At 37.2% G+C, this 26,154-nt stretch overlaps 1 protein-coding gene across 5 annotated transcripts in view; it reads left to right on the plus strand.

Moving 5' to 3' along the window:
• The window catches only part of LOC135325048 (ADP-ribosylation factor-like protein 15), a 232,401-nt gene that overhangs the window by 68,347 nt on the left and 137,900 nt on the right, over window positions 1-26,154 (plus strand). For 4 of the 5 annotated variants that reach the window (XM_064502467.1, XM_064502465.1, XM_064502466.1 and 1 more), the window contains 3 exons: window positions 11,139-11,283; window positions 13,805-13,864; window positions 24,864-25,072. In XM_064502467.1, coding sequence (XP_064358537.1) covers window positions 11,139-11,283; window positions 13,805-13,864; window positions 24,864-25,072 — 414 coding nt within the window. Of the gene's footprint in view, window positions 1-11,138; window positions 11,284-13,804; window positions 13,865-24,863; window positions 25,073-25,659; window positions 25,876-26,154 lie in introns of those variants that run through there. The other variant, XM_064502470.1, reaches the window with a different exon arrangement.

A 26,154-nucleotide genomic window follows, 5' to 3' on the forward strand; every position in this document is an offset into this window, starting at 1 on the left:
ACCATCAGTGAAAGCAGTAGCATTGGAAAAGTAATGGCACACAAAGGTTTCAGACTGAGGACTTTTATTCCCTTTAAAAGTGTGTATTTGCTACAAGTGCCTGTATGCTGCATCTGTCAAAATGTGAAGAATTTGAATAGCCTCAGATCTTTAGCAGCTCTAAGAATAAAGGCAAATCTTTGCCACAAAAAAAATTCTGGCATAGCGATACCTTCCTGTGGCTTGAAGTATTTCATGCCTCTTGACTGATAAGAAGTGGTTGTAGTTATACCAGCAGAAACTTGTTGGTCTGGGCTCTCTGCGCTGCAGAGAGGGCATGCTGATGCAACTGCGAGTAGGCATAGCTTTATGGCAGACTGTCTCATGAGCAAGGCTGCAAGAGCCTGCTGTTTTTTCACAACTAATAAAGATATATCTTGCCATCTTCTCTCCCTTCCCCCCCTCCCCCCAAGTTAAAATCCAGCTGTGGCTTTTCAAAGGCAATTTGACCTTTAAGTGTGTCCAGAATTTATCTATAAAATATTCTTTACCTATTCTCTAAGTCAGATGAGGAGGTTTGATCAGTATCTCTTAAGCAGAAATTCTTGTTTGAACAGAGTAGTAAGGGGTGTTTTCTCTCAAGTTGTGTGATTTTGTTTGTTTGTTTTTGTTAACTTTTTTTAAAAAAACAGTACAAGCATATGAACGCAGCTTAAAAATACAGTTGTCATGTTGCTGCTGAATTTGCTCCATATGATCCGTTCATTCCTCTCAGCTGAGAATCCCCATCTCCAATTGAATTATGTTCCCCAAATATTCAAGGAACTGCAGAGCACCTGTTTGGTTCCACTTAGAGACAGTTTAAAGGCCATAGTCCTTGATCACTGCATGATTAGCAGTGAAAAATGTAACAGTTCTAATTTTGCCATACTAGGAGAAAATACCAAGTAGATTCTTCAGCAGAAAACAGATTGAGAAAGTTGGTTGGAGATGTAGATATTTAGCCAGAAAACAAAGCCAAACTTGCAACTAGAGAGAGAAGGTGCAAAATGCCTGTGTTGGAGCATTAGAGATTTGGCTAAAGTTTTGCTAGCCTAACTCAGTGGGAGTTTGGTAGAGGCAACTAATGTTTTACATTCAAAGGTGTTTTCATTGATTAAATGCTGAAGAATTTTAATGGTACTTCAGATTTATTTGCCTTCCTCTAATCATGTATTTTAAGTTAATTTTTTTGTGTGGGTTGATCTCCTGTCTCCTCCTACGGGAGTAATGCGCTGTACTAGCCAAGTAAAACTGTTATGCCATATAAAGCGGGATGAGAAGGTCCCGTGTATTTTCTATTCCCTACGTCTTTTGGTCAAAACACCCATCCTGCCAGAGGTTCCTATTTTTGTAAATACAGCACGCTGGAATAGTTGTATATTGTGACTGTAAAATGAAAAGAGCAGGTAAGAGCGACAGCGTTTATGGAGAGCCTAAAGAAGAGGAGATGCTGATTGCTTGCAACTATAATGCTTAAAATCCTAAGCTGGAGACTGATAATGCCATGAACTGATAAATAGAGTTTACTCATTAGATCTCTCATTTGTCTCATTGCAAATACAGGTATATTTCTTGTATTGCATTTTCTAATGTCGAAAGGTAGTCTAATTTTAAGTTCCAAAAAGTAGCGTTCTTTGGTTGGAAGACTTGCACCACCTGCAAAATCAAGCTATCCCTGCTTTGCTGTCCACCTTTTGCTTTATCTAAATCCTCCAATTACCTCTAGTTAGACCTCTGTGTACATCAGTAACACATACCCTTCACCTTTACATTTAAATGTTAACGGCTGTTTCTATTTTAGTAACTTTTTTGCATCAATTTTCACAGCTTTCTTCATTCTCTTGCCTGCCAATCATCTTAAGGCAAGCAAACCTTCATTGGTCTACTAACTTCTTGGTTGTGCAGTGCCCAAATTTGTTATGGTGTGCTACTTGTGCTATATGAGCAAAGAGAATTATTACCTGGGATGTGTGAGCAGATAGGTTTAAAGTGACAACTGAAATTTGTATTTTCCTTTTTAATATGCTGTTGCACTGTTGTGATCTTACTTAACTTTGCTCTCTGTTGTTTTATAAAATAGCTTTAATACTCTGATTTAGGTTTCTTTTTTACCAAAAGGGACATTTGAGTCCCCTCCCTACCTCCCCCCTTTTTTTGTACAAATTTTCTTACTTTGACTGGCATCTGGTCTTTTTGTACTTACTAACATACCCGAGCTATGTACATCTCCAATAAGACTGGACTTTACAGCAAACAGTCTGGCCTGTTGTCCCTAGAGATTTATCCTCTTTACTCTGATTTGGTGGTAAATGTTAGTTTTGAAATCCTTCATAAGAAAGAACAAGACATATCCTGGGGCTTAATCTCAGAGGAAACACAGCCTCAAGTAAAGACGTTTCCTCTTTTCCCTCAGAACACCCCTGGAGTTTCACGCGTGCAGTCTGTCTCTCTTTTTTTAAATAAATGAACACACACCCCTAAACCCCCCAAGGAGCTGTTTAATTTTAGTTACAATTATGATGCCTAGCAATTCTGAAAGCGTGGGCTGAAGCGGGGTGGAAAAAACTCTCTAGAGTTTATCTATTTCTGTAATGTTACTGATAGAGTAGATGGAAGAAAACTGATCTTGTTACTTGTGTCAGTGATGTATTAAGCTATCTCCTGTATCCCTCTTGAGATCTTGTGGCTATCAGCGTGTTAGTGCACACTTCTCCTGTTTGGCATGTTTGGCCATTTCTTAATCTTCCAGCTACATTTCAAATGAATTTGTTTCTGCTTATTTTAACCTAACTGATTTTTTTTCAGAGACTCTTGCCACGTACATCCCAGTGCAACTTACTGAAATCTTACTCTGCATTTGGTGACAGGGTTTTTGCCATGAAGATTACGAGACATTTTTACTCTTTTCATATACTGTGAACTTTCCTAGCTATTTCAGCTTCTTCTTTTTTTCCCCCTTCTTTTTGTAAATGTCTGGAATACCATGCAAGTCTTCATTTATACTTCCTCTTTATCCAGCATACATCTGGATTTGTTTGCATCTGAAACACTTTTTCCACTTTAATTTTGTTTCTTTGAGGTTCTTTTGCTCATTTGGATATATCACTGTTTTCGCAAAGCTGCTTTTTTATATTATTACAGAAGTAATATTATGTGTACCATGTATATCAAGTATGGCTGTCCAGGGACTTACGTGTATCAAATTGTTTCTTTCTTCTCTCAGAAAACTAAGTGTGCTGTTGCATTTGGATGACACACAGTCAGCTTTAATTAGAAAAATCAAAGAACACCGAGTGGTCTATATGCTTCTTTCTGGCTTTTGTGATCCCATGTGAGCATAGAACACGGGTAATTATTCCTGCAATGCTGAACAAAAGAGAAGTGTTCTGTAACCCACCTTGTAACACACATGAATCACGGAAAAGCTTTTTCTGACTTGGCTCAGAACCTGTAAAATGATGGCTTTTAGCAAGCCTGAAAGCTCTAGGCTATTTTTGAAAAAATCTGTATATATCTTTCATCCTTAGTAGAAATTAGAAATGACAGGTGATGCCACATCCTTAACTTCTGCACATTTCTAATCCCAAATGGTGTTGCTACTGCCCCCCTTCCCCTATTTTCAATGATTTGTAGGGCTTTTTCGGTAGTTTTATGTTTCCTTAGGTTGTGAAACAAGCTGTTTGCAAAGGCTTTCATTCATCTTGCTTGTTACCTTTGTCTCTTACTGTTAAACTTGAGTGGACTGATGGGTTGAAACAGACTAGTTACTCTTGGGCAGGGGAATATATGGAAAGCAAACCCTCAGAGAGGAGAGGACGCCGAACTTGAGCAATGCTTATACACTTGATGAAACCTAGGAGTTTCAGAGAAGCCTTCAAGCTTGATTCAACAATGCACTGAAATGAGTGATTGTCTTCTGTTCAGAGCTGCACTTATGTGTGTGTTTAACTGTTTTCCTGACTCAGCCTTGGCTTATCATAGCCATGTGATATTTTATTTTATGTAGATTTTTTAAATCATACTACTTTACTGAATATCTCAATACATCAGGAACTTGATGTTTGTTTCTTTGTGCTTTCTTCAAGCAGAGTGTGAATGGAGTGGAGTGTCATCACTCGGTTGTGCTTATCTTTATTTATAGTGTATATCTGTGTATGTGCTGAGAGGTTGAGGTCAGAAATGTATGTTTTCCATTTCAGGTATAAGGTCTGGTGATTTGTTGTAGTTCATAGTTTCCAGGGGAAGGACTTCTGATGCCTTGCAGCTTCTTCCGGGGAAGTTCTGTTTTTGTAACACGCACGCTTCACTGTGCTTATAGAACCTGCTTGTACCTAAAGCCCTCTACTTCTGGTTGAAATCTTCAACCCAGAGCACTCTCTCTGACTGGAAGATCAAAACAAATGATCCCATCCCTCCTGCCGAAGTGCTGTAAAACACTAACGTACTATCCTTCATCCCCAGGTATTGTGCATTGTGGCAACCAGTAGCTTGACCACCATAAATTACTGAGTTCAAACTCTTTTTATCCTTAGGATAGTGAGCACTTGGTTTTCTTGAGAAATCCTAAAGTTGTTCTGGGTTATGGACATCATTCACCCAACCATGTTTATTGTCTTAATTCACAGGAACAATGCATCATGACTGGGAACTCTGTATTTAAAGTGAGGTACTCTGAATAGCAATAGCATATCTGGCTTGTCAGAAGTTAGCCCTCTCTTTTTTCTTGACCTTACTCCTCCAAGCCTTCTCTGCTGGTAGTGGGGTTGTCAAACATATCAAAGAATGAATGGAGCTGCATGTCATTTGTCTATTTTTGTACTTGAGCTTCTGTCTTGTTCAATCGGTTACTACATATAGATTTTGAAAATGATTTGAAATGTGTTTGCTCCTGTTGAGACTCCAGAATTGTAGCCTCTGATATACAGAGATGCTTTTGACAGCAGATGTGTTTCTTATTGGCCTCATGGCCACATCTGAAGGAGAATTTGAGATTCTTACTGCAGGCAGCATGTTGGCTATTTTAGTGTCCTATAGCACTTCTGTAAAGTAGGACCTAACTAGGACTCTGTTTACTCTGTGAAATTGCTTCACTTTCTTGAGAATTTGTTTTCTTTTGTTCTGTTTTATATTAGCCTGTCTTTTATGCCATATTCCTGTCTGTCTTCTGTATAAGAGGCTGATAAGAAATAGAAGAATTGATAGGCATTGAAGAGGAAGAGTGCTTTTGTGGTGAGCCCATTGCTTGAATCCACACATATGAAGATTAGCCAGATTAAATGAGAGGATTAATTTGTCCTGTGGATGGAGTGTAGCGATAGCTTAGTAGACTTGGAGCTGGAGTCCCTCTGTTCGAGGCTGGCTCATTGATCTGCATCGTAATGGAGGAGCTTGAAAATAAGGGTTTAATGAGACTGCGGTCTGTCAAAGAAGGTAGCTGATCACGATAGCCTTGATTTTTAGTATTTTTATCTGTTCCGGAGATCACTTCAGGATGGCAGTGGCTGTGTGAGTATTTCTGTATTGGTAGCCACAAAAAGAACAGAAATCCATTGTTTTGCCCTCATTGTTACTGTCAGATAAGATGATGCAGCTTCTCAATCTGATGTTTTGAAAACATGAAACAGTATCACTCGTTGTGTGGTAGTTATTCCTTCTTTCCCCCCCTGTTTTTGTAGTGGTAATGCCACCTGTGCAGCAGTATAGAAACTGAAGTGTCTACAGCTGTAATTCACACAGCCAAAAGCATAGAATGTATTGTACTACTTTAATGTTACAGTTTTCATACAGTTAAAAATTAGTTTACTATACATCCTCTTATTTTTCTGTCTCTTAGCTATATATAACTTCATTCAAGTGCCTTGAGTGTCTTATTATTTGCATTCAGTTATTCCCCAGCTTTCCCCACTTGTTTCCTATCTTTAATATTGTAACTGTCTCCTTTGTGTTTTTCTCTCACCTTTCACTTTATCTCTTCAAGGTTTGAGATTCCTTTGTGCTTTTGTGATCTCTTGTGACATTAGAACTACTGAGCCTGCTGTGTGCAACTGTGACACTTTTTTTTAATGATTTCCTTGAGATTTTGTCAACAACTTTGAATGATTAACCAGTCCTCTGGATATAAATTTGTTAAGTACTAGACATCCATTTGTTCAATGATGTCTTAATAAAAACAAAATGTAAAAGGAGGTCATATTTTAAAGTATAAGCAAGAAGGGGAGGGGAGCAGAATTATGATTGAGCTTTCAGCCCTAATTCTGCATTTCAGGAGTTCTGAATGCTTGGTTTGCTAGCATTAATGTTGCACTAAATTAAGGTATTTTTGCATGAGGGTGTGTGTGTTTAAGCATGAAATCCCTTGCTTCTATTTGTCCCTATTAAACAGCAGCAACAAAAGAAACAGGCAGAAGATGGGTCTAGAACAAAGCAGAAATAATGGAGTATTTCACCCTCCCCCCCCCCCCCCCAAAGGAGAGTGAAACGAGAAGTACAGTGAGTAGCCGAAGACAAACTCAATGGCTTGAGGCCTTGCAATGTGCTGGAGAGAGTAGCAATTCAGGGATCTTTGCTGCCCAGAGCTTCAATCTGTGATCTCTGAGCGGCATGTATGTCAGAAGTGTTTGGCCACCCCTGCTATAGACACAATACTTAATGCTTTTTCCAGAAGAAACCTCCATAGGGCTTTAAAAGGCCACTGTCTAGGATTGTCAGCGCAAATGCTGATCCACCTAAAACTGGAATAATCTGGTTGGGATAGAAATCCCTAAGTAGGAGTGGGACTGGCTAACTTCTTTCCTTAGCTCTTGCATGTGGTTACGTGCACATGCATACACATGCGCGTACACACACACACACACACACACACACACGCACACACACACACTAATAGTGGTGCTGAATATTGTACATTTCTCTGCAGTCTGCAGCAGTTAATTATTCCCAGTTTACTGGGTAAATACACACTTTTTCCAAAACTGGCCAAATACAGACATTTTTTCAAGATACCGTATTGTTTTATTTTCAATACTTTCAAATCTGCTCTTCCTTTCATTTTTGAAGTATTTAACCCCTGACTGCCTCTCTGCCCACCATCCAAAGGCTTTAACAAATTTTGAGAGTAATGTTCTCAGAAATCTTGAGAACTGACACTTTATTTGGCATATCTCTCCTTTAAGAATCTATCTATAAACAATGTCTGATAAGACAAAGAGCTCCAAAAAATGTTCTTTGCTGTTGCTGGTAGTGGGGCTGAAATGCATGACCCTTCCTCAAACAGTATTTCAGTGACTAAGCCAGCTAGCTCTGTTTGACCCTAAATTTGCATGAATCAAATATTTTCTATGTCCATTCTCTCTAATTGTCCCACCAACTGACCTCAGTTGGGTTCAGAGTTTCTTCCATAATATCTAACAGGCAGCCTTACAAAGCAGAACATGCATGATGCTGTTTTGATAGGTCACTCATCGAGGAGATCAGGTTGAGGAATCAGCGAAAAAGAATTCCAGGTCCATATCTGAGGATTGTCTGAAGACCAGTTAGAGAATATTAATTCAAGTTTCTCTTCTGCGCTTTGGGCTGTCCAAACGGAGCTGAAAGTACCCTGGCGGTTCTGGAAAAGTGAGAGCTAACTGTGGACTGACCAACTCTCTCAATATTTTTGATGCATTTATGTGGTGTTTTGGAATTGAGGAATGACTTCTTTTGTTACTACCCAAACATATTATTTGCAGTTCAGTATCTTTCTTAGTGCACTGTAAAGCATGATGGCATCTTAAGCAAAGCTGTGATTCTAGTCCACGTTGTACAAAATATCTCAGGATGCGTTTCCTGTCCATAGTCAAAAGCAGAATGTAGGATGTAATTTTATTTCATGCTCTATGACTTACTCTACCACAGATCTTGTGGAGCTGCTAGATGCAGCTGCCAGAGTAGTGAGAATACAGAGGTTTAGTCTCTGTAATGGATGTCTAAATAGTCTTGATTTTGTTAGAGGCCAAGTAGCTTTAAGCTGCTGAGGAATGTGAAGGCAGTGATCATACTGCTTGTATAGTGATGTTTTTGATGGAAGAATTGTTCTTTGAGCTTGAGTAAGGAAGATGGCAAAACAGGTTTATAAAGTTTAGCATTACAAGTATCCCCTAAAACATGCTGATAATAATAGAATCGTGGGATTTTTCAGGTCAGCCAGTGGTAAATAGTGTACGCATCAGCTTGAATTTTATCAGCTTTTGAGTCTAGAATACTTAAGGTTTTGTTTTCATTCCAGCATAACCAGAATATCTACTGAAGGAAATTAGCCTTTCATAGGGACAAAGATGTGCATTTGAAGAAGATAGTAGAATCATATTGAATAAAATGTGAAAGTGGTCTGGAGCAAGCAATTTTCTTGGCTTCGGTGGTTCTGCATTTGTTGAATCTCAGGATCTTTCATATCTGACTGTGTTTACTGATAAAGGATGAGTGAGTGGGTGAAGGTTCTGCTTTGGATATGCAAGCTGACTTGGATTTTCCATCATGCATACAATCAGTGGCACATGAAGATGCTAACAAAGTTAGACTTAAGGCACCAGTACTAAGTTCACAAAAACAGCCTGTGAAGCTTCTCTTTTGTATATAGCCTACAGAGGTTGATGGTCACTGACAGAACTGGGGTTAGTAACCATCTCAATGTTTAAGGTCCTCAGGGCTGTAGGAGTCTTGTCTGGCTGCACAAAGACTGTCATAGTGTTCATAGATGTCCATCAGCACATCCATTTCTTTGTTTCTCAGTATGGCCTCAAGAACTTGTGATATCTGTTGCAGATATTCCGTGTTGAAGGGGACAAATTGACTCTTTCAAAGACTGGCTGGTAAGGGACCTGGCTCGAAGCCTCGGAGTTTTGGGGGAGCTAGAAAGAATTTTTTTTAGTGGCCATCAGCCTGATCTCCATTAAGTGGAAACTTTGTTTTAGGGAGCTTATATTGTGCAATAAGCTTAATTTGCCTTTCTCACTTAAGTACCAGATCTTCCAATATTTGCTATGGCTTTGTAGAATCTCTGGGATAAATATAAATTGACATCAGTGAATAAAGTTAGAAGGCATGTTTACTTTGCTTAGCTATGAACACAAATTCAGGCCCAGCCTTCTTGAAAAGAATAATTTTTCAGAGTCAAGTTTTAACAGAAATAAAGCTCTTATTTTTAAGATCTGTTGCCCTTGTTCAGCTTAACTACTACAGTAAATGGTTTTACTCCAAAAATATTTTCTTTCACCTTTTTATAGGGTGCTGATGGACTTTCTTAACTTTTTCCCTGAACTTATCTTTTGTTTCTTTAAACCAATGTAGAGTATTGTTTCAACAGCATTGCATAAGGAAGTAAAACAAGACTTTGGGATGTGGCATTTTTCACAGAAATTGTGCATGATATCCCTTTTGTAGAACTGTAATCTTTATGCAGGCATAGACAAGAAGAAATATTTAACAAGACTGAATTATTGCCAAAACCTGTCTTCAGATGGATGAATTATCACCTGCTCAACTTGGTGTATATGCATATGAGTTCAGTCTCTGACGTGTTTAAAATAACTGGGAGTTGCACATTCTTTCCAAAAAGAACCTCAATTATGCTGTTAACACTCAGACAGTTCAGATATAACATCGAAACCAAAAGAATCCAATATAAGTTCTGTACTCATGGTAACTGTCATCTTATAATCGTGTTGTCTTTTATTGACTTGCTTGCAGACCCTGAACCTGCTATTGGCAAGTGATAGTGTCTTACTAACTTCAGTTCAGTCTTTCTGTTCCTCAAATAGCCCCCAGTGAGAGTAGTTAGGCAGTCATGTAAAGACTGGAGTTCTTTACCCAATGCTGTTGTTGGCTTCCGGTTAAGATGGAAGAAGTTACTTAAATGGGATATTAAACAGCACCTTCAGTTTAGGTGGGGAAACTCAAGTGTCTATTGCTGGATATTCTAGAAGTTGATGCTATGTAAAGACGTAGAACATGCATGTGTATGGGTGAGAGAGACTGCGCAAATATGTTCTCTGTTCCTTGTTATAACAGACTCATTGTTCTTATGTGAAGGTAGCAGATACTGGGTGTGTGTGATATATATATTTTACACACACACACACACACACACACACACACACACACACACACACACACACACACGCACGTGTGTGTATGCAGATTTAAATGTATCTTGCAGACTTTAGCAGGTGATTAAACCCCATACTTCAAATGTGAACTTGCTGTCTTTCCCGGAATAGTAATCTTCTAGATTTTCATGTAAAAGTTTTCTGTTTAACATAAAAAGAAGGGTCTAATGAACCTTCCTAAGGGCTTAAGGGACCTGTTGGATGGGCTTGGCCTATTTGGGCCGTACTTTTTAAGAGCCATGAGCATATCCATGAAGAAGGTTTTGTGTAAGTGATTTTTATGCTTTATGTTGTGATTAATTCATGCTTCTCTAGGGAATAGCAAGAGACACAGTGAAATGGTATCTGCATTTTTATGACTAAAGCTATGTCCAGCAAAATATATTTCTTTAAAAGCTATATACTCTTAGCAGTTGATGTTAAAAGGTAGGATGAGTGCTTTCCTTCAGAACATGTGACAAAGCCTAGGAAGGAGGCTGAAATCAGTGGACTGAAATTCTCTGATTCTTGCCTGTGACAGCAGGGAGTGCCTGGCCAGCAGCTTTTCAGAAGCTGCTTTGATGCTCAGGCCAGGTATTGTCTTGGACTAGCACAGAGGTTTTCTGCCAGTTCTGCTTCTGGAAGCAAACACATGAGATACCCAACCACCTGACTGAGTAGAGCATGCACCTGTCTCACCATATGTGCACTATTTATGCTATTCAGGAAACTTAAGTTGCTTTCCTCAATCCAGCTATATGAGACTTAGGTGAAAAGTTAACTGGTACATTTATGCTATCTTATAAAGCTGTTGTAAGTTCTGTTTGAGTTGATCTTGCTCTGTTAGTTGCTGATAGTGCCAAAATGGTAAGTTGGAATGGTATTCTGCTTCTCTCTAGCACCTTTAAATTTATAAACTCGACTTTTAGAATCTTGCGAGAGAAAGATATGCAAAAAAAGTAACTTCTTCCTTTTATTTTGTTTTTTTTCTGGCAGTGTTTTAGAGCACTTTGCTGCAAGGGACCGCCACCACCACGACCGGAATATGACTTGGTTTGCATAGGCCTCACTGGTTCTGGCAAGACAAGTCTTCTGTCACAGCTTTGCAGTGAAAGTGCAGAGAATATAGTGTCTACCACAGGTAGGTAGGAAGGATACTGCCTTTATTCCATGGTGCGCTCTAACACTGCTTATGGGTAACTTTAAAAACACATAGCATATGCAATGGAGAACTTCAGCTTTCTATCCTGTTTTTAAAAATAAATAATTGATTGTTTTAAAGTTAAGTCAACTTACTTGTTCAGAGTTTGGTAATGCAATGGGTAATGTTCATGAAAGTGTACAGTTTACTGTATGTTGAAAGTCAGAACATACATTGTGGTGTAATAAGGTAGAACCCTTGGAAGTGAACTGTATCAGTTTAGCATGGATGTCAGAGGTTTTTTTTCTTTTTGTTTTTTAAGCATTCTTGTTACAGAAATGGAAAAGAGGAGGAAATGTGATATAAAACAGGATAGGATAGTGAAACTATGCAACTTACATTAGGATTTATTTCTTCTCATACTTGGTCAGTACTGCTTTGTGGTCTATGCTAGCAACCAAAAGAATAAATGTAATGTAAATGTTTATTTCTGGTGATAATCCTTTCTTTTAGATCAACAAAGAGACTTGTTTACATAGTAAGGGCAGATTAAGATCAGAGAATAAATTTACAAAAGGTTATGGTGGTATTAAGAAGATAAATAACAACGGACACAACCGCAACTAAAGGCACCTAAGTGCAAAAAACTTAAGCGTGCATACTGATATGGGTGAACTAGAATGCCTAATATTGAAAGGATACTTTGACACTGCCCTCTCCCTCTTCTCCCCCCCCCCAAAAAAAGAAAACAAAACAAAACTGTAGCATGAGAAAAAGGAATACCTGGCTGCAAAGTTCAGAAAGAGGACAGACTAGGTCATAGAGTTGGAAGAAATCTATTTGTGTGGCTACAGTGATTTTAGTATGGTTGATTTGCTGAGGGAAAAAATAGTGGGTGTTTTGTGAGTAACTTGTATATATGGTTATATGGCTTTATACTGTACTTATGGTTCGTGGGCTTGAATTTTATATGATTGTCCCTTAGCAACCCTAACTGGTTTTCAGTATGTCTTTGTTTAAATTACAAGAACATAAGGCTATTAAATAAAACTGTAAGTCAACAAAGTAAAACAGGTACAAGAAAATACTGTTTCTTCTGCAATGCATAATTAACCCATTGAGTTCACTGCCTTCACACTTGTGTTATTAGGAATTCTAAAGAGATCTGAAACTTCTTTGTGTGGCAAAGATGTCAATGCCAAACTTGAAAGGTTAGAAGGAAATCACTGAGCAATTCAGTCTTTTTTTCCTCCTTAGCTTTACCTTTAAAGTTCAGATGAAATTAGTGCAAATTAAACTTTAATGCTTTGGACCCTGAAAGATTTAGTAACAGTAATATAAATAGCAGTGTAGCTCTCAAAAGCAACAATGAAAATATGATTTTTTTTCCAAATTACATTTCTTATGTTTCTAGATGCAACAAAATACTATTGTGTAGTTAGGCAACTTGAGCAATGAAAATGGACTTTGGAGAAAATTAGGCAGCATCCAAATCAAAATGACACGTATTTAAGTCATTCAGTTTATCGTAGTAAATCTACCTATCTGTACCAGTAAATGCTATATTAAAAGATATAATTAGAAATCCAAGAATTCAATGTGGCAGCTTCTCCACTCAGTTTTCAAAGTATAACCTATATTTTTGCTTTTCTCATCAGTGCCACTCAAGTCCATCTCAGTTTTTACTTCTTTCTAGGATTAATTTTTAAGAAAATAACAAGCAAGCTATTGCATAATTATTCCCTCCAGATTTTCTTGCACTTTCCTCTGCAGCATCTAGTACTGACTGGGGTTGGAGTCAGAGTATTAGAATATCATATTGGTCTGATATGGGTGAACAAATCCCTTGTTTCTGTTAACTGATAACTAGTAAACCTGGAATGACGCACTTCAATGACACACTCTTCAATTATAGGAAAATAAAGTGTTTTATGAAGTTTTTTGTTTTAAGATATAAAAGGATAATAGAGGATCCATAGATATTTTTAATGTGCTTGTAACCATTTTTGTACATACCACTCAGGTCTGTAAAAAGTTCTTTCTGTTAATATGTATAGACATGCTTAATACTCCAATTGTAACCCAAAACTGTGAAGTTTAAATACAAGAAAGCAGTAATTAGAGTTGTACATTGTCTTCCGTGTCTCCTAAAAATTGTGGAAGGATCACTTCATATTACTGATAATTTGAAATCTAAACTTCAGTTCCAGACGCATTAAAAGGTGATTTTTATAAAGATGTACTTAATACTAAATCCCTGCCAAGTGGTAGATGACTTGGATGTAAGTGTTATGCTGAATTTTATATATTGCAGCTATTAAAAAGTGTCTTTGCTAATTTCATAGTTCTTCCTGATCTTTTATTTCCTCTTATAACTGATACTTTTAATCATCTTATTTAGGCTGAGAATTTTCCATGCAAAATCCTGGTGAACAAGTTAGACTTTTCTGAATGTATGCAGCTGATTTCAAATGTCCTCTTTAACAAATAACTTACTAATATTCTTTATTTTTGTTTTTAGGTTTTAGCATAAAAGCAGTGCCATTCCAGAATGCCATCTTGAATGTAAAAGAACTTGGAGGTATAACACTTAATCATTTATTCATTTGATTATAAGAAGTTATACTCATCAAACTGTTCATTCGTTTGAATATGAAAATGATGAATCAGCATGGCTTCAGTTTATTTAAAATTTGAGTTATAGCACAGTGGTTAAAGTTGTGAAAAATGGAGCAAATACTGAATTAAAAAAAAAGTAAAAAGTTGGAGGAGTGGAAGGCAGATAGTGCTGTGTATCTTCTTAGTTATTTCTTGGATTGCAGAGGTTAAGCCATGCAAAAAATGCAGAGTGAGGCTATAACTGTAGTATGGCTCATACGGCAGCTCAGGAAAGTGTTCCCTGTACTTATTGTATGTGTGAGCTTTTACTTTTAAGCAACTGCTCAGTGAACTATGTGAGTATGGAAGTATTTCTGGCAGAACCAATGCATTTGCTGCACCACTAAAAGTGTTGCAAGGGTAGTCAGCTTCCAGTGGGTTATATATTTATTGAAATCTATTATCCTATTGTATTTATTGGGTTTAGGAGAGTTGGGTGTGGGTTTTTTTTTTTTTTTTGTTTTGTTTTAAATCTGTCTTTGCTCAGGTAAGCTATTTGGTTGCCAAATACTATGGCTCTGTTTCTCCTTCAAATTGATGTGAAAGATGTGCACGCACAAAATGAGAAACAGCTACATAAGCAAATAATCCCTACATAAATCTGCCTCTCAAAATACAGACATGCTTAGCTTCTTATTCCTCTGTTGTGAGGCTGTTTGGTTAGCTAGTGTCAGACCTTGAGTCTTAAGTGGTCAAGAGAGAACTGTTAAAAGGAGAGGGTGAAAATACTCTCCTATTGGGTGTTCTTATGGAGTCTAGTTTCATCTAGTGTTCTTCTAATTAAAGAACCATATAGATCCTCTTTATATTCTAGAACTTCTGTAGATGTTACATTCTGCATAAATACAGTAGAATGAATCATGAGGATGTTCATTAGATTTTCAGCAAGGCTGAAACTTGTCTTAAGTGCTCTGAGAAAGAAATTATCTTGGTTCTCAAAGGAAGCTTTGCTATAAAATCAAGTTTTATGATGGCTGTCTTATCTGAGACTGTTTTTCAGAAAGCTTCCAGGTAAGCATGCATTAAAAGGAGAGTGTTTCCTCTTTACTGCTATTGGTCCACGTGTATGCTTGTTTACTCATGTATCCTATAAAGAAAGTGGAAGTTTTCTTCAGTAAATGGAGCACAGCAGAGATATAGTGGTGATTCTGTTTAAGTACGTAACATGCACTTAGGTGATTTTTTGTTTTTTGAAATAGGACAAATCTTTTGCAGCCCAGTTTATACATTTTGCTATCTCTGCTATTAAATGTATAATGAGGATAAATAAATGCAGTTTTAGTATCAACAACTGAGTCTGAGTATTCCATAGCAGATTCTCTTTAGAGTCTGTTCCTTAGACTGAATTTAGGCTTATCATATAACATTTATTTTATGCGTGTATGTGTGTCTTGAGAAACATTATCTCAGTGAAGTGCTTTGATGTCTCACGACAGGATGTCCTGAAGGAATCCAGAATACTTGATTTCCTCCACTGTTTTCTTTTTTTTCCCTTTAACTATGAACGTTTGCATGTCCGTCCTTAGAGATGGTGTCATCTGTTTTTTCTATGAGATGCTGTTGGAGAAAAATGCTAGTTTTGATAGGCTTTTACTTGCCTAAGTAAGAGAGCTAAACTAGACTTCCAAAAGTTTCCCAACTTGTTGGTCAGTATTTAATCTTCTCATTGAGAGAAGTGTTTCTGTGTGATCAAGGTAAAGCCTGAGCTTTCTGGAGTGTGCCTGGTTTCTCTGGTGCTCTCTGAAAATCTAGAAATGAATCTGACATTTAATAATTTTTCCATTCTGCTTCACTGCTAAATTTTATTTTGGGGTTTCTGATTCTGATGTTGAGGAAGAGAGGCCTATGGTTTTGTTCTTATTCCTGTTTTTTACCTTCAGTTGTTAGTGTTGTTACCTAAGTTCTGTTTTCTCTACTGTGGAGGTCTTCTCCAGGCATTTGTTCTTAGAAACTTGGAGGATGGTAGAAAGGCATCTGTTTTTAATGATCGCTATTCATTGCTATATGTTATTCAAAGGGTAAAGTTCTATTTAGTTTTAATTTTGATACCCTATTTTAAAACTACCATTTAGGTTTAGGTACCTGAAGTTTGCAAAATTCATGTGTCTTTATACAGCAAAGGTTTCATGGCCAATGTTAAAGAACTTACAACAAAACTAATACTTTTTTAGGTTCTTACATTCAGCGGCCAAGCAGTTATGGGAAACACATGCTGACTGCATAGTATTCTTTTTCTTTGGCTGAAGTAGTATCCTTCCTTGAGGTTGAAGATGGTGCTATTTTTTTACTGTGCTGGTTGCCTTCTGGAGCTGCTAATGAAGCCAGGGCTTTGTTTCTTCATTTCTGTAGGGATTAAAAAATTTCATGCAAAGCATATAGAAAACAGTCTCTTTTTCATTGTCCGTTTCTGGTCTGATTATCTCTTCATCAGTCTTTAGGATTAACTAGGGACATGGAATAAAATTTGCTGTGCTCTTTAGCAAAAGTTTTACTTTCAAGTACATGATATCAAAATATTAAAACTGAAAATGAATTCCTGTTGTGGTGGTGGTGGTGAGTTATACCTTAGTACTTTTTGTGGATTAATGTTTTTGTTTTATAAGCAAGACTAGCTTCCTGCAAGAAATCATGTTTTTATCCAATTTCACAAATGTTAAAAGCTTTGTTTAAAAGGATAGAATTATATCCTGAATCAGTAAGAGTGCGTGTGTGTGTATGTATGTATATATAATTTCTTTCAAACCGAACACAGACATGCTTGAATTATTTGAAAAGCAGCTCTTGCTTTATTTACTGATCATGTTTAACTTCTCATTCTCCAAGTTTCTATTTTGATATACCAATAATCCCTTCCTCCTCTCGGAGAAATACAAAAGATAGCATTTTCTTCCAAACTCTTAATCCATAAAAGAGTATATGTGATTTATATTATTGTGAGGATGTGTCATGCCTTAGCCCACATGCTTTCACAATGTATTCTTATCAGTATAGGTTGAAATATTTCTATATTACTCAACTTAGTAATGGTATAGGAAGAAATTACAGACTTGATTGTTTCCTGTTACAGTGCAGCAATCTCTGGGAAATAGGGATGAAATTGTCTGTGATGAATGTAATGGGAAGTGGGGAAAGACTGGAAAAATAAGGTAGATGCTAACAGTTATTGTTCAAAAGCATGTAATAGGGTTTTGCTGAAAGAAGTATGTGATACTGAATGCTGAGGGCTGTTCTCAAGAGAGATAATGAAGGGCCAATGACAAGGTGAAGCTTTTTCTTTGATTCTAACAAGTGTTTCTTCCAACCTGGATACACAGTGCCTGAAACTATCATTTATCAGTATGTTTATTCAGTCATTCACTTTTACAATGCGGTAAATGGAATGCTAAGTAGGCTACTTATTCAGGTCTAAATCAAGATTACAGACCCGTTCCAGAGGCCATCTAATAATTTACAGTTAAAAAAAAAAAGGCAAAACGAAGTATTTCATAGTTTAAATTTGCCACCTTGTAAATGTAGGCTTAGAAACTACTGTTGAGATACCTGTTGCTTCCTACAGAGCCTAGTGAAATTTAAATGAATGACTTTGGATGTGAATAGCTCTGTTTTTCCTTATCACGTTTAAAAATATTAACATGTTACAGCATTTAGTAGCTTTCTCTGCTTTATGTCCTATATTGTCATATGTTCAAGGTTTTTTTTAATCTACCCGAAGACCTTTTCCACAAGCATAGAGAATCAACATATTGTCTAGTCATCTTTTAAATTTCTTTTAAGACAAAATATGTTAACTGCTTAGTGAGAACAGAGTGGTTAATATCTGGAATGCTCAAATTTCCATTCAGTTGAGCATTCCTAGGAAAAGAGAGATAAAAGAACTGTCCTCCCCACTACTGCTTATCCATAAGCTTCATGACCAGCATAATGAATTCACACTCTTAGACCATCTAAACTAATTGTCTAGGTGAGAACTCCAGAGCAAATAACTTTAAATAGGGCTGGTGTAAAATACAGCATGTGTATTTTGCCTTTAATTTGGAAGTGAAGAACAAAGGACAAAAGAGTAGGAGGAGAGTCACACTGTCATGCAAGCCAAATCAAATGGAAAATATGAACCCCTGGAGAAGATTTCAACAGATGTCAGGTAGCATCTGCCTTCAGAAAAAATGAGGAAGGAAGAAGAAAATTATGTTGGCTTATTAATTAGAATTTAATGTTTAAATTGTTTACAGGAAAACTGCCCTCCTCCCTTGCTCTATAGGGAAAGAGGGAAGTACTGAACAACCTTCCAACAACATAGCCTGGCAGAGCAACTAACATCTCATCTGTTTAGTCATCAGAAAACTGATCCCACACGTAAATACCAGCCTAAGTCATCCTTACAGGGACATACTAAAACAAAGCAATAAAATCTCCTTACTGCATTTGTCTAAAAGGCAGTTGACACATCTACAAAATCTGGTCATGGAGTGCATGTAATGTCATCTGAGACATATCTGCATCTAACAGCTTACCGAACATCTTAACAGATGAAATTTTTAGATGACCCTGATGAGCTATACAAGCTGTGAGTTGCGCAGAGACATTCAGCTTCCAAAAGTATTAAAGATAGATCTGTTTGCTATCAGTCATGCTTAGCATTCTGGTCAAATGGTGTCTAAGCCCTGGCTTTTTCACATGGTTTCCTCATTTCATAGATAAGAGGGATCACTTACGCCTGTTTACTGATCATATGAGCTTGAGTCCTGAGGAAATGCAGATAAGCATTCAGCAATAGTGATCTTTACCCTGCTCTTTGGAAACATTCTTCCTTTTCCATCGTTAGTCTTTTACTGTGTGACAACCCATTGCATATCCGATTCAAAACAAATAGGTGCCACATGAACAGCTGTCAAAGTGCAAGCTGCAAAAGGGTAAGCAATAAAAATCTTCTTGCTGTTTTTTGTGGCAAGAAAAGTGCAGTGTTTTTAGCAAACTTGTTTCCAACAAAACTTGAAACTCTGTTTTCTTCAGGCTGTTTTCTTCAGAGTAACCCAAAGGATGGAGTATGGTGGCCTAATTTATCAGCAGAAAGTATAATGCCCACATTTTCTGAATCTCCCTCCCCCCCCCCCAAAAAAAAAAAAAGAAAGGTTTTGATTTTTGATTTTAGGCAGAAAAGGCTTTGATCCTTTGAAAGGCAAAAGCTGATTCCAAGCTTTTGCGAGCCTATTAGCAGAAGGGCTAGATAGACAGAAATACACAGTTGGGGTAGATGTGTTTCCTTCTGTATATTTCTACTAGTGTTAGGTGCCAAAGAGATAGATGCATAAAGACCTTTCCATATGAGATTATCCGCATTGTAGCCAAAGGTGCGACTCCAGCTAATATGAAGGTACCCCCAAGCTGCCTGGGTACTAGTAGCAGTCTTCAGCCAGGAGGACTGTGGTGCTAGATGCTTGGTGATGTCCCAGCTGCCTAGGAGTCCTCCTCCAGCAGAGGTTGAGAGAGGGCAGAGATGGAGTGATGGAGAGTGGAGTCCACTAGATCATCTTGCTGCCAACTATTCTTTCCTCTGCCCTAGGGAACTTACTGTGTGTTTGTACCTTTGAAAGGAAAAATGAAAAAAGTAGGGTGGGAGGAGTCTGAGAACTGCTGCCATACATGAAGTCCAGTTCAGTGTGGTGTACCATCTACTGCAAACTACTGAAGTTTCAGAGTTCAGGCTTTGACAATGTTAGAGCTTATTGCATGGCAATTATATTTTTATCTTCCTTTAAAAATAATCTATAAGCGTCTCCTGAACAGAACAGGAGATCTTTGGTTTAAATTGCATGTTCCTTTTAGGATGACAGTAGAACATACATGCCTAAGAAGATCAAACTGACTTTTCACAGGCAAATGTAAATATGGTGTTTTTATAATTTCTAAGTGCTTGCAACCTAAATATTATTCTTAACAGTTTTAAATGTCAGAATAGATGGAGATTCAAAGTTGGTGACAGCACCTGTATTAGCTAATTCTGAAGGCTTGATTCCCAGATTAATCTCCCTGGGAAAAAATGGAAGGTAGGCAAGAGATGACAGAGATAGTTTTCATAAAAGGCTATTTATTAAGAAAAATGTAAATACAATAAACTGTAATTTCTGGTTTTTGTATATATTGAATACACAGACCAAAATTTATTCCTCAGCATTTTTCAGGTCGTTATGCTGTTTTTTCAGAATATCACTGAATTACTGCAGTGAATATAACTGATCTAGCAGTCTCAGAGTCCTCTTCTTGAGGAAAAAAGTCTGCCAATGCATTACTGTCATTCTTTGTAAATGATTGCAGAAGGACTCTGCCTGAAACCCTAGGGAAAACAGACAGTGATCTGCTGATCTTGAAAAATCTAGAAAGTACCAGTCTTGGAACTTTTGAATCTTGAGGAAGGCTTTGTTTTAGCATCTATATTGCTGCTCATTTTATAGATAAGCAGTATCAAGACAAAGTAACCATTGATGTGTGACTGACGTTAGGGCCACAGGAAGCATCTGTATTTATGTGTGTGGATGTGGCTGTGAATGTGGACACGCTGGGCATGTGAACATGTACATGCAAAAACCAGTTACATCTTAGAAAGGATTTATAACTTCATTTGTAACAAAAAGGATTAAACAGGTTGAAAAATATTTTGGGTTTTTTAAAAAAATCCATAAATCTGTAGGCTATATTTCTTCTGGATCTTCCTTCTGGGAGATTTAAATGGTGAGTATGCTCAAGCTAGTTAAGGAAAAGCCAGATCTTTTAAAAATGTGCTAGTATATCAAGCATCCTCCTGGTTACATAAGAGACATGTCAGTTTGCCTTATGAAGCAGTGATGGGCTTCATGTTAATAAGACTATTTTGAGGTCAGTAAGAGCATGCATAGGCTAGACTATCTTGAACCAAGAAGTGTGTGGCATTCTTTGTCCTCCTGATGGAGATATGAGGCAAGTTTGACAATGAACAGATTTGACATCTTTGAGTTGGATCAGATGAAATTTTTCAGTAATGCTATATTTGGTTCTCCTGGAAGTACTGAAAAGGAAGAAAAAGGTAGCCTCATACTGCCCTGAATGAAGATTTAAACAGAAGCTTAAATAGTTAGAAGTAAGATTTGCAACTGTGCATTTCACACAATATTTACTGGAGTGAACAATTGTGCAACCTGTTTTGGATATATATTAAGTGACACACAACTCACATAAACTCTTCCCTCCAGCTTCCAAGTGGTATTTGAGAGGGTACTATTGGCAGTGATAAAAAATCATAAACTGTGGCAAATATGGACATACTGTACTCTTGGTGTTAACAAAAAAAATTTATTTGATATTTCCAAAATTATATATGAAAACAGAATTTTGTTAATTTTGAACAATTAGTTAAATGATTCCAGTCCTGTAGTAAGGATGGAAAAGTATCCTTTTGAACTATATTACCCCTTAGTTTTTTCTGAGAACAAAGGTTAATTTTTTTCCTTCTATAAAGTAATTCAAACCTGTGTGACTAAATATTATCTTTGCTTCTCTAAGTAGCAGGACTGTGTTTTGTTTAAATTTATATGTAAATAGGATGTTCTAGTCACATCACAGGAGTTTTGGCACTCATGGGCTCATAGCTGAGGGAAACAAATTGTACACCTGGGCATGAGTCATGCCTCTTGCCTGTCTTGGAGAAAACTATTATACTAAATGCCATATTTTAGCAAACCTTCCACATAACATGTTCCTTAAGTCTAATGTGAATTGTTGTCAAGTTTTTGTGATGTTTTTGGAATTTTTGCCCAAATTTTGTAGTTTAGTTTATGCATGAAGTGGTTTAAGACTAAAAGACATGGACCTGCAAAGTTATTGGAGAAATGCATGACATTAGGCTGAAAAACCTAAATGCTTATCATGTATATTAATATTTTTTGATATGACAGCTTGGGTACCATATAAGTTGCTGGTTCATATTATTGGCCTCTGACAGTCTCGGAGTGTAACAGATACATGTTGGAGTCTGGATTGGCAGAGGACTCATACTTTGAACTTCCGTATCTTAAAAATCTTTGGAAAAGGTGAAGACGTTATTTCATGGGATGGTTTGTGCTAAAGTAGACCTTTAAAAACAACTTCTTGTTCTGTAAGACTGAATTTGTCCCATCAAGAAGTGCAACTGCTGGGTCATTATTCACAGGCCATTGTCCTGAATAGCACCGCAACATACTACCTAATGCCTGGGAGAAGGAAGCTGAGAGTGGATTGTGTTCCCCATATGAAGAGTTAAGGCAAAAGAATGTAAGCTTATTTGTCTTGTAGAAATTGTGATTTCTAGTTGTTGATAGCTTATTGATGCCAGGAATTATTTTTCAAGTGCATTTGCCAGGAAAATGAGTTAAAATGGCACCCTGAGGTACAGACATTCTCAGTCTTCTATCTCGTCTGCTTAGTGCACGTTTTTTTTTTTTAATCCTTAAACCACAGGCTGTGATTTTATCAGAATTGAAGTGTAAGAAAGTTCAGATCAGGTTGCTGTTCTAATGGAATATTCTAATGGAAGATCTTGAAAGAAATACCAAGTTTTGTTGGAGGTTAGTAGGTGGTTCTGAAAACTATGCCACTGTTGAGACTCACTGGTAACTGGACAGAGCCACAAAGAGCAGTACTGAGTTCTGGTGTTTGTTCTTTTGGGGCAGTTGATGTGAAGAAACAAAGTTCTCCCATCTAGGCCCTCCCAAGCTAAGGAATTTGAACCAAAAAGACAGGATCATAAGCTCAAAAAGTCCAGCGTCTTGTTTAAGGATTTGTGTGCTGTACCTGGATAGAATAGGTCAAGCACTCTACAGCTCAGGACACAGTTTTTCTCTTAGAAATCATCAGTACTGTTACTGAGATAAGACTTCTAAGAGTCAGGCAGGAACACACAGTTGAAAAGTATCTGGCTGGAGCTTCAAGTAGGTAAGATGGATGTCATGTTGCTAGGAAAAAAAGACCTTCAAAGAACTGATTGTGTTGTTAGCCTCTCAGTTAATGAAAAATGATTCTCTACCAGCATTGAAGTAATGTGATAACTGGGATCCTGTGGCTGTGATACTGCTGTGTATGGCCATGTAAATAATATCTCTAGGTAGCTGAAAATTCCTGTAGCAACTTGCTAAATTGGTACAGACACAGAAAGCTGGAAGGACTGGGGCATTTAATAGATGCTATGAAGTTCTTTACAAGTACAATTGGTAGATGTTATGGTGGTATGGAAACATACAGTTCAGTTTCAATGTAATCCCTTTCCTGTGTAAGTAATGTTCAACTTGATAAGTTGATGATAAAATAAAATGACCCATTTTTACATTGTTATTTTATGAGTCTGGCTGAATTAATAGAGAGTTTAAGCAAGGTCTTGTCTAAATGCTATGATCTCTTTTTTTAGGTCTCTTATAGGAAAGTATTATTCAGTTCTGACTTGAATATTCTTTGTAGTAAAATGTATTTTTAAAGTGTGTGCTCACAACTCCATTAGCCACCTAAATTGTGCTAGGTAGAGAAGACAGGAACTAGATCTGTAAGGTCCCAGTGTAGTCAGTAGACAGAACAAAGAAACTCCATGGAGTGAAACTAGAGTACTCTGAGTTGGATGCTTATATATGGTATGAATTCCTTCTTGAATACCAATTTCCTTATTTTTTCTTTAATGATCGTCTTTGCACAATGCACAAATTAAGTGAATGTTTTAAGTACCATATCAATGATACAGTAATCGTGTTGCATTAAATTCTCATTTCATGCTTGCCACATAGTCAGAACTTTTGTGGGTCGTTGTTTTGTTTCACTAAGAAATGGAGTTTTCTTATTATCAGTACTTGATATCTGTGTCTACATTAAAGTCTCACTTTTCCCCTTCTGAAAATAAGAATAGTACATGTAAAAGATACCTTTAGCACATTTCTCTAAATCACTATCTTTATTACAGATGCGTCGCTTTTTATGCTAGAGTTTTGCTGCTGCTGTTCCCTTTTTAATGTTAGTCCCCATGAGTGTAGTGCCATTCTCAGACGAACAAAGAATAACCCACATCCAAATCATAGTTTAGTTTGACAGCTGTCAAATAAGAATTTTTTTTTTTCTAACTCAATGTTTTAACACATGCTGCTCTCCAGAGGAGGCAACGCTTTCCACAGATAACCTTATTGCTTGGCTTGTGTTGAGTTGGCTGAGTGCCACTGAACTGTGTCCTAAAAATTACTATGGCACATAAACCTGTACAGTCACTGATGTGTCTGCTCTGTTGGACTTTTCCAGAATCCTTAGCATGGTTGACAGAGCAAAATTAGTTGCAGTGAATGCCTGTGCAAGTTATCACCATATCTCCTCCTTCACCTTACTGTCGTATCCTGATTCTCCTCATTAAATGTGCATTTACAACTTGAGTAGACTTTTCTGACCCTTTTTTCTCCAATGATGAAGCATTTGCATGGTGTTTTGGAGGTAAACTGAAAGATCTGATCATGCTCAAAAATGAACAACTGACATGACAGAAATGACAAATGACAGCAATGAGCTACAGGGCTAAGGAAAAGAGAATGGGCAAAGGATGACTTATTTATATATTAATAACAAGATATTTCTGTGAGAAGATACGGAATTAGGCTAGATAACACTGGAAGCATAATAATGCCCCGGTGCTCATTAATGGAGCAGAAATTTTCAGTGATGAAGAACTGTGAGTCAGATTCTTCCCTTATCAAAATCTTGTTCGGTTGATATGTTTGCATGTGCTAGACTTGTGATTGTTGTTTTCTTTTTATTCTTTCAATGATGTATATTAAGGAGTAAAAAATTCCTGTTTCTTTGATTATGCTAAGCAGGAGGGTTGTTACCAGATAAGCGTTTTAAATCTGTTTAATTGTACTTGTTTTGATTAGTTTTTATTATTGTCTTGAAAGGGGCTGACAATATCAGGAAATACTGGAGTCGTTACTACCAAGGATCCCAAGGGGTAATATTCGTATTAGACAGTGCCTCCTCTGAAGATGATCTAGAAACTGCTAGGAATGAACTGCATTCTGCTCTCCAGCACCCACAGTTATGTACTTTGCCGTTTTTAATACTGGCCAATCATCAAGACAAGCCAGCAGCTCGCTCCGTACAAGAGGTATGTTAACATGGCAGCATCTTGCCTCTTTATATTTACTATCTGCATACTACTGACCCAATACTGTTTGTTTCCCTGGCATCCTAGTTAAGGATTGGCCTCAGTTAACTTTCATTGTAAGTACACAGCCCCAGAACAGTCCCTGCCCCTAAGAACTCGGTGCAATGCACTCTGTACAGACTTGGTTGTTCTGAAAAACACACCAGTAAACACAGTTCTCCTGCTTTCACCATATTCTGCTTAAGGGAGAAAGGCGTTTTTAACTACTCCTATCAAAAGCTGCTGAGAGTGTTTTTTGTTTTGCTTGTTTTTATTTGCTATTAGTTTTGATCTTGCACTATCCCATTACTCTGTTCTTCACCACTGCTTAAAGCAGTAGATTAAATTTGCAGCCATGGGTAGCCTTTTATGTAAAAGCTTTATTCTTAGTTGCTGTGTACCGGTGTGAGGGCAAAGTTGCAGTTCTTATTCTGAAGTTGTTATTTGGTTCTGGCTTTATTCTTTTAACATGTGATGTCTTTGTCTAATTTGCAGGTATCACATAATAAATTATATATTGTTTTATTCAGTATACCTTTTGCTCTTAGGTTTCTGAAAAATTCTTCTTACATACGTTTCTATTATGTTGCTTATATCTTTGAGGAAGTGTTGAAGGTTACTGACTCTTGAGAAGCTCTACGTATTCTTTTGAAGTTGGAAGAAATTAAATTTTTTTATGCTGACGTATGGTTGATTGTGTCATTCTGTTCATATATAAAAGTCATTTAAAGGACTCTTCACATTAAAGGCTATGTGAAATCTCCTGTCTGTTCTGTGAATGGTGTTTTTCATTGCAGTGGAGTCAAAACCGTTTCAGCATCTTACTCTGTTGCTCCTTTGTATTTAAAAAAAAAAAAAAAAATCCTGCTTTCTTAGACATGCTTCTTTATCTAAAATACGGTCTTTCTGAAGAATACCAATTCAATCTGATGTGATTTTTTTTAAAGTGTTCGTTGTCTTACTACTATTTCCTTTCTAAAATGGCCAAATTGTGTTTAAACTTAATTGAAGACTTTGATTAGAAATCTTAGTTAAGAAATGTT

The sequence above is a fragment of the Dromaius novaehollandiae genome, chromosome Z, assembly GCF_036370855.1.
Source record: "Dromaius novaehollandiae isolate bDroNov1 chromosome Z, bDroNov1.hap1, whole genome shotgun sequence".
In the NCBI taxonomy this organism is placed as follows: Eukaryota; Metazoa; Chordata; class Aves; order Casuariiformes; family Dromaiidae; genus Dromaius; species Dromaius novaehollandiae.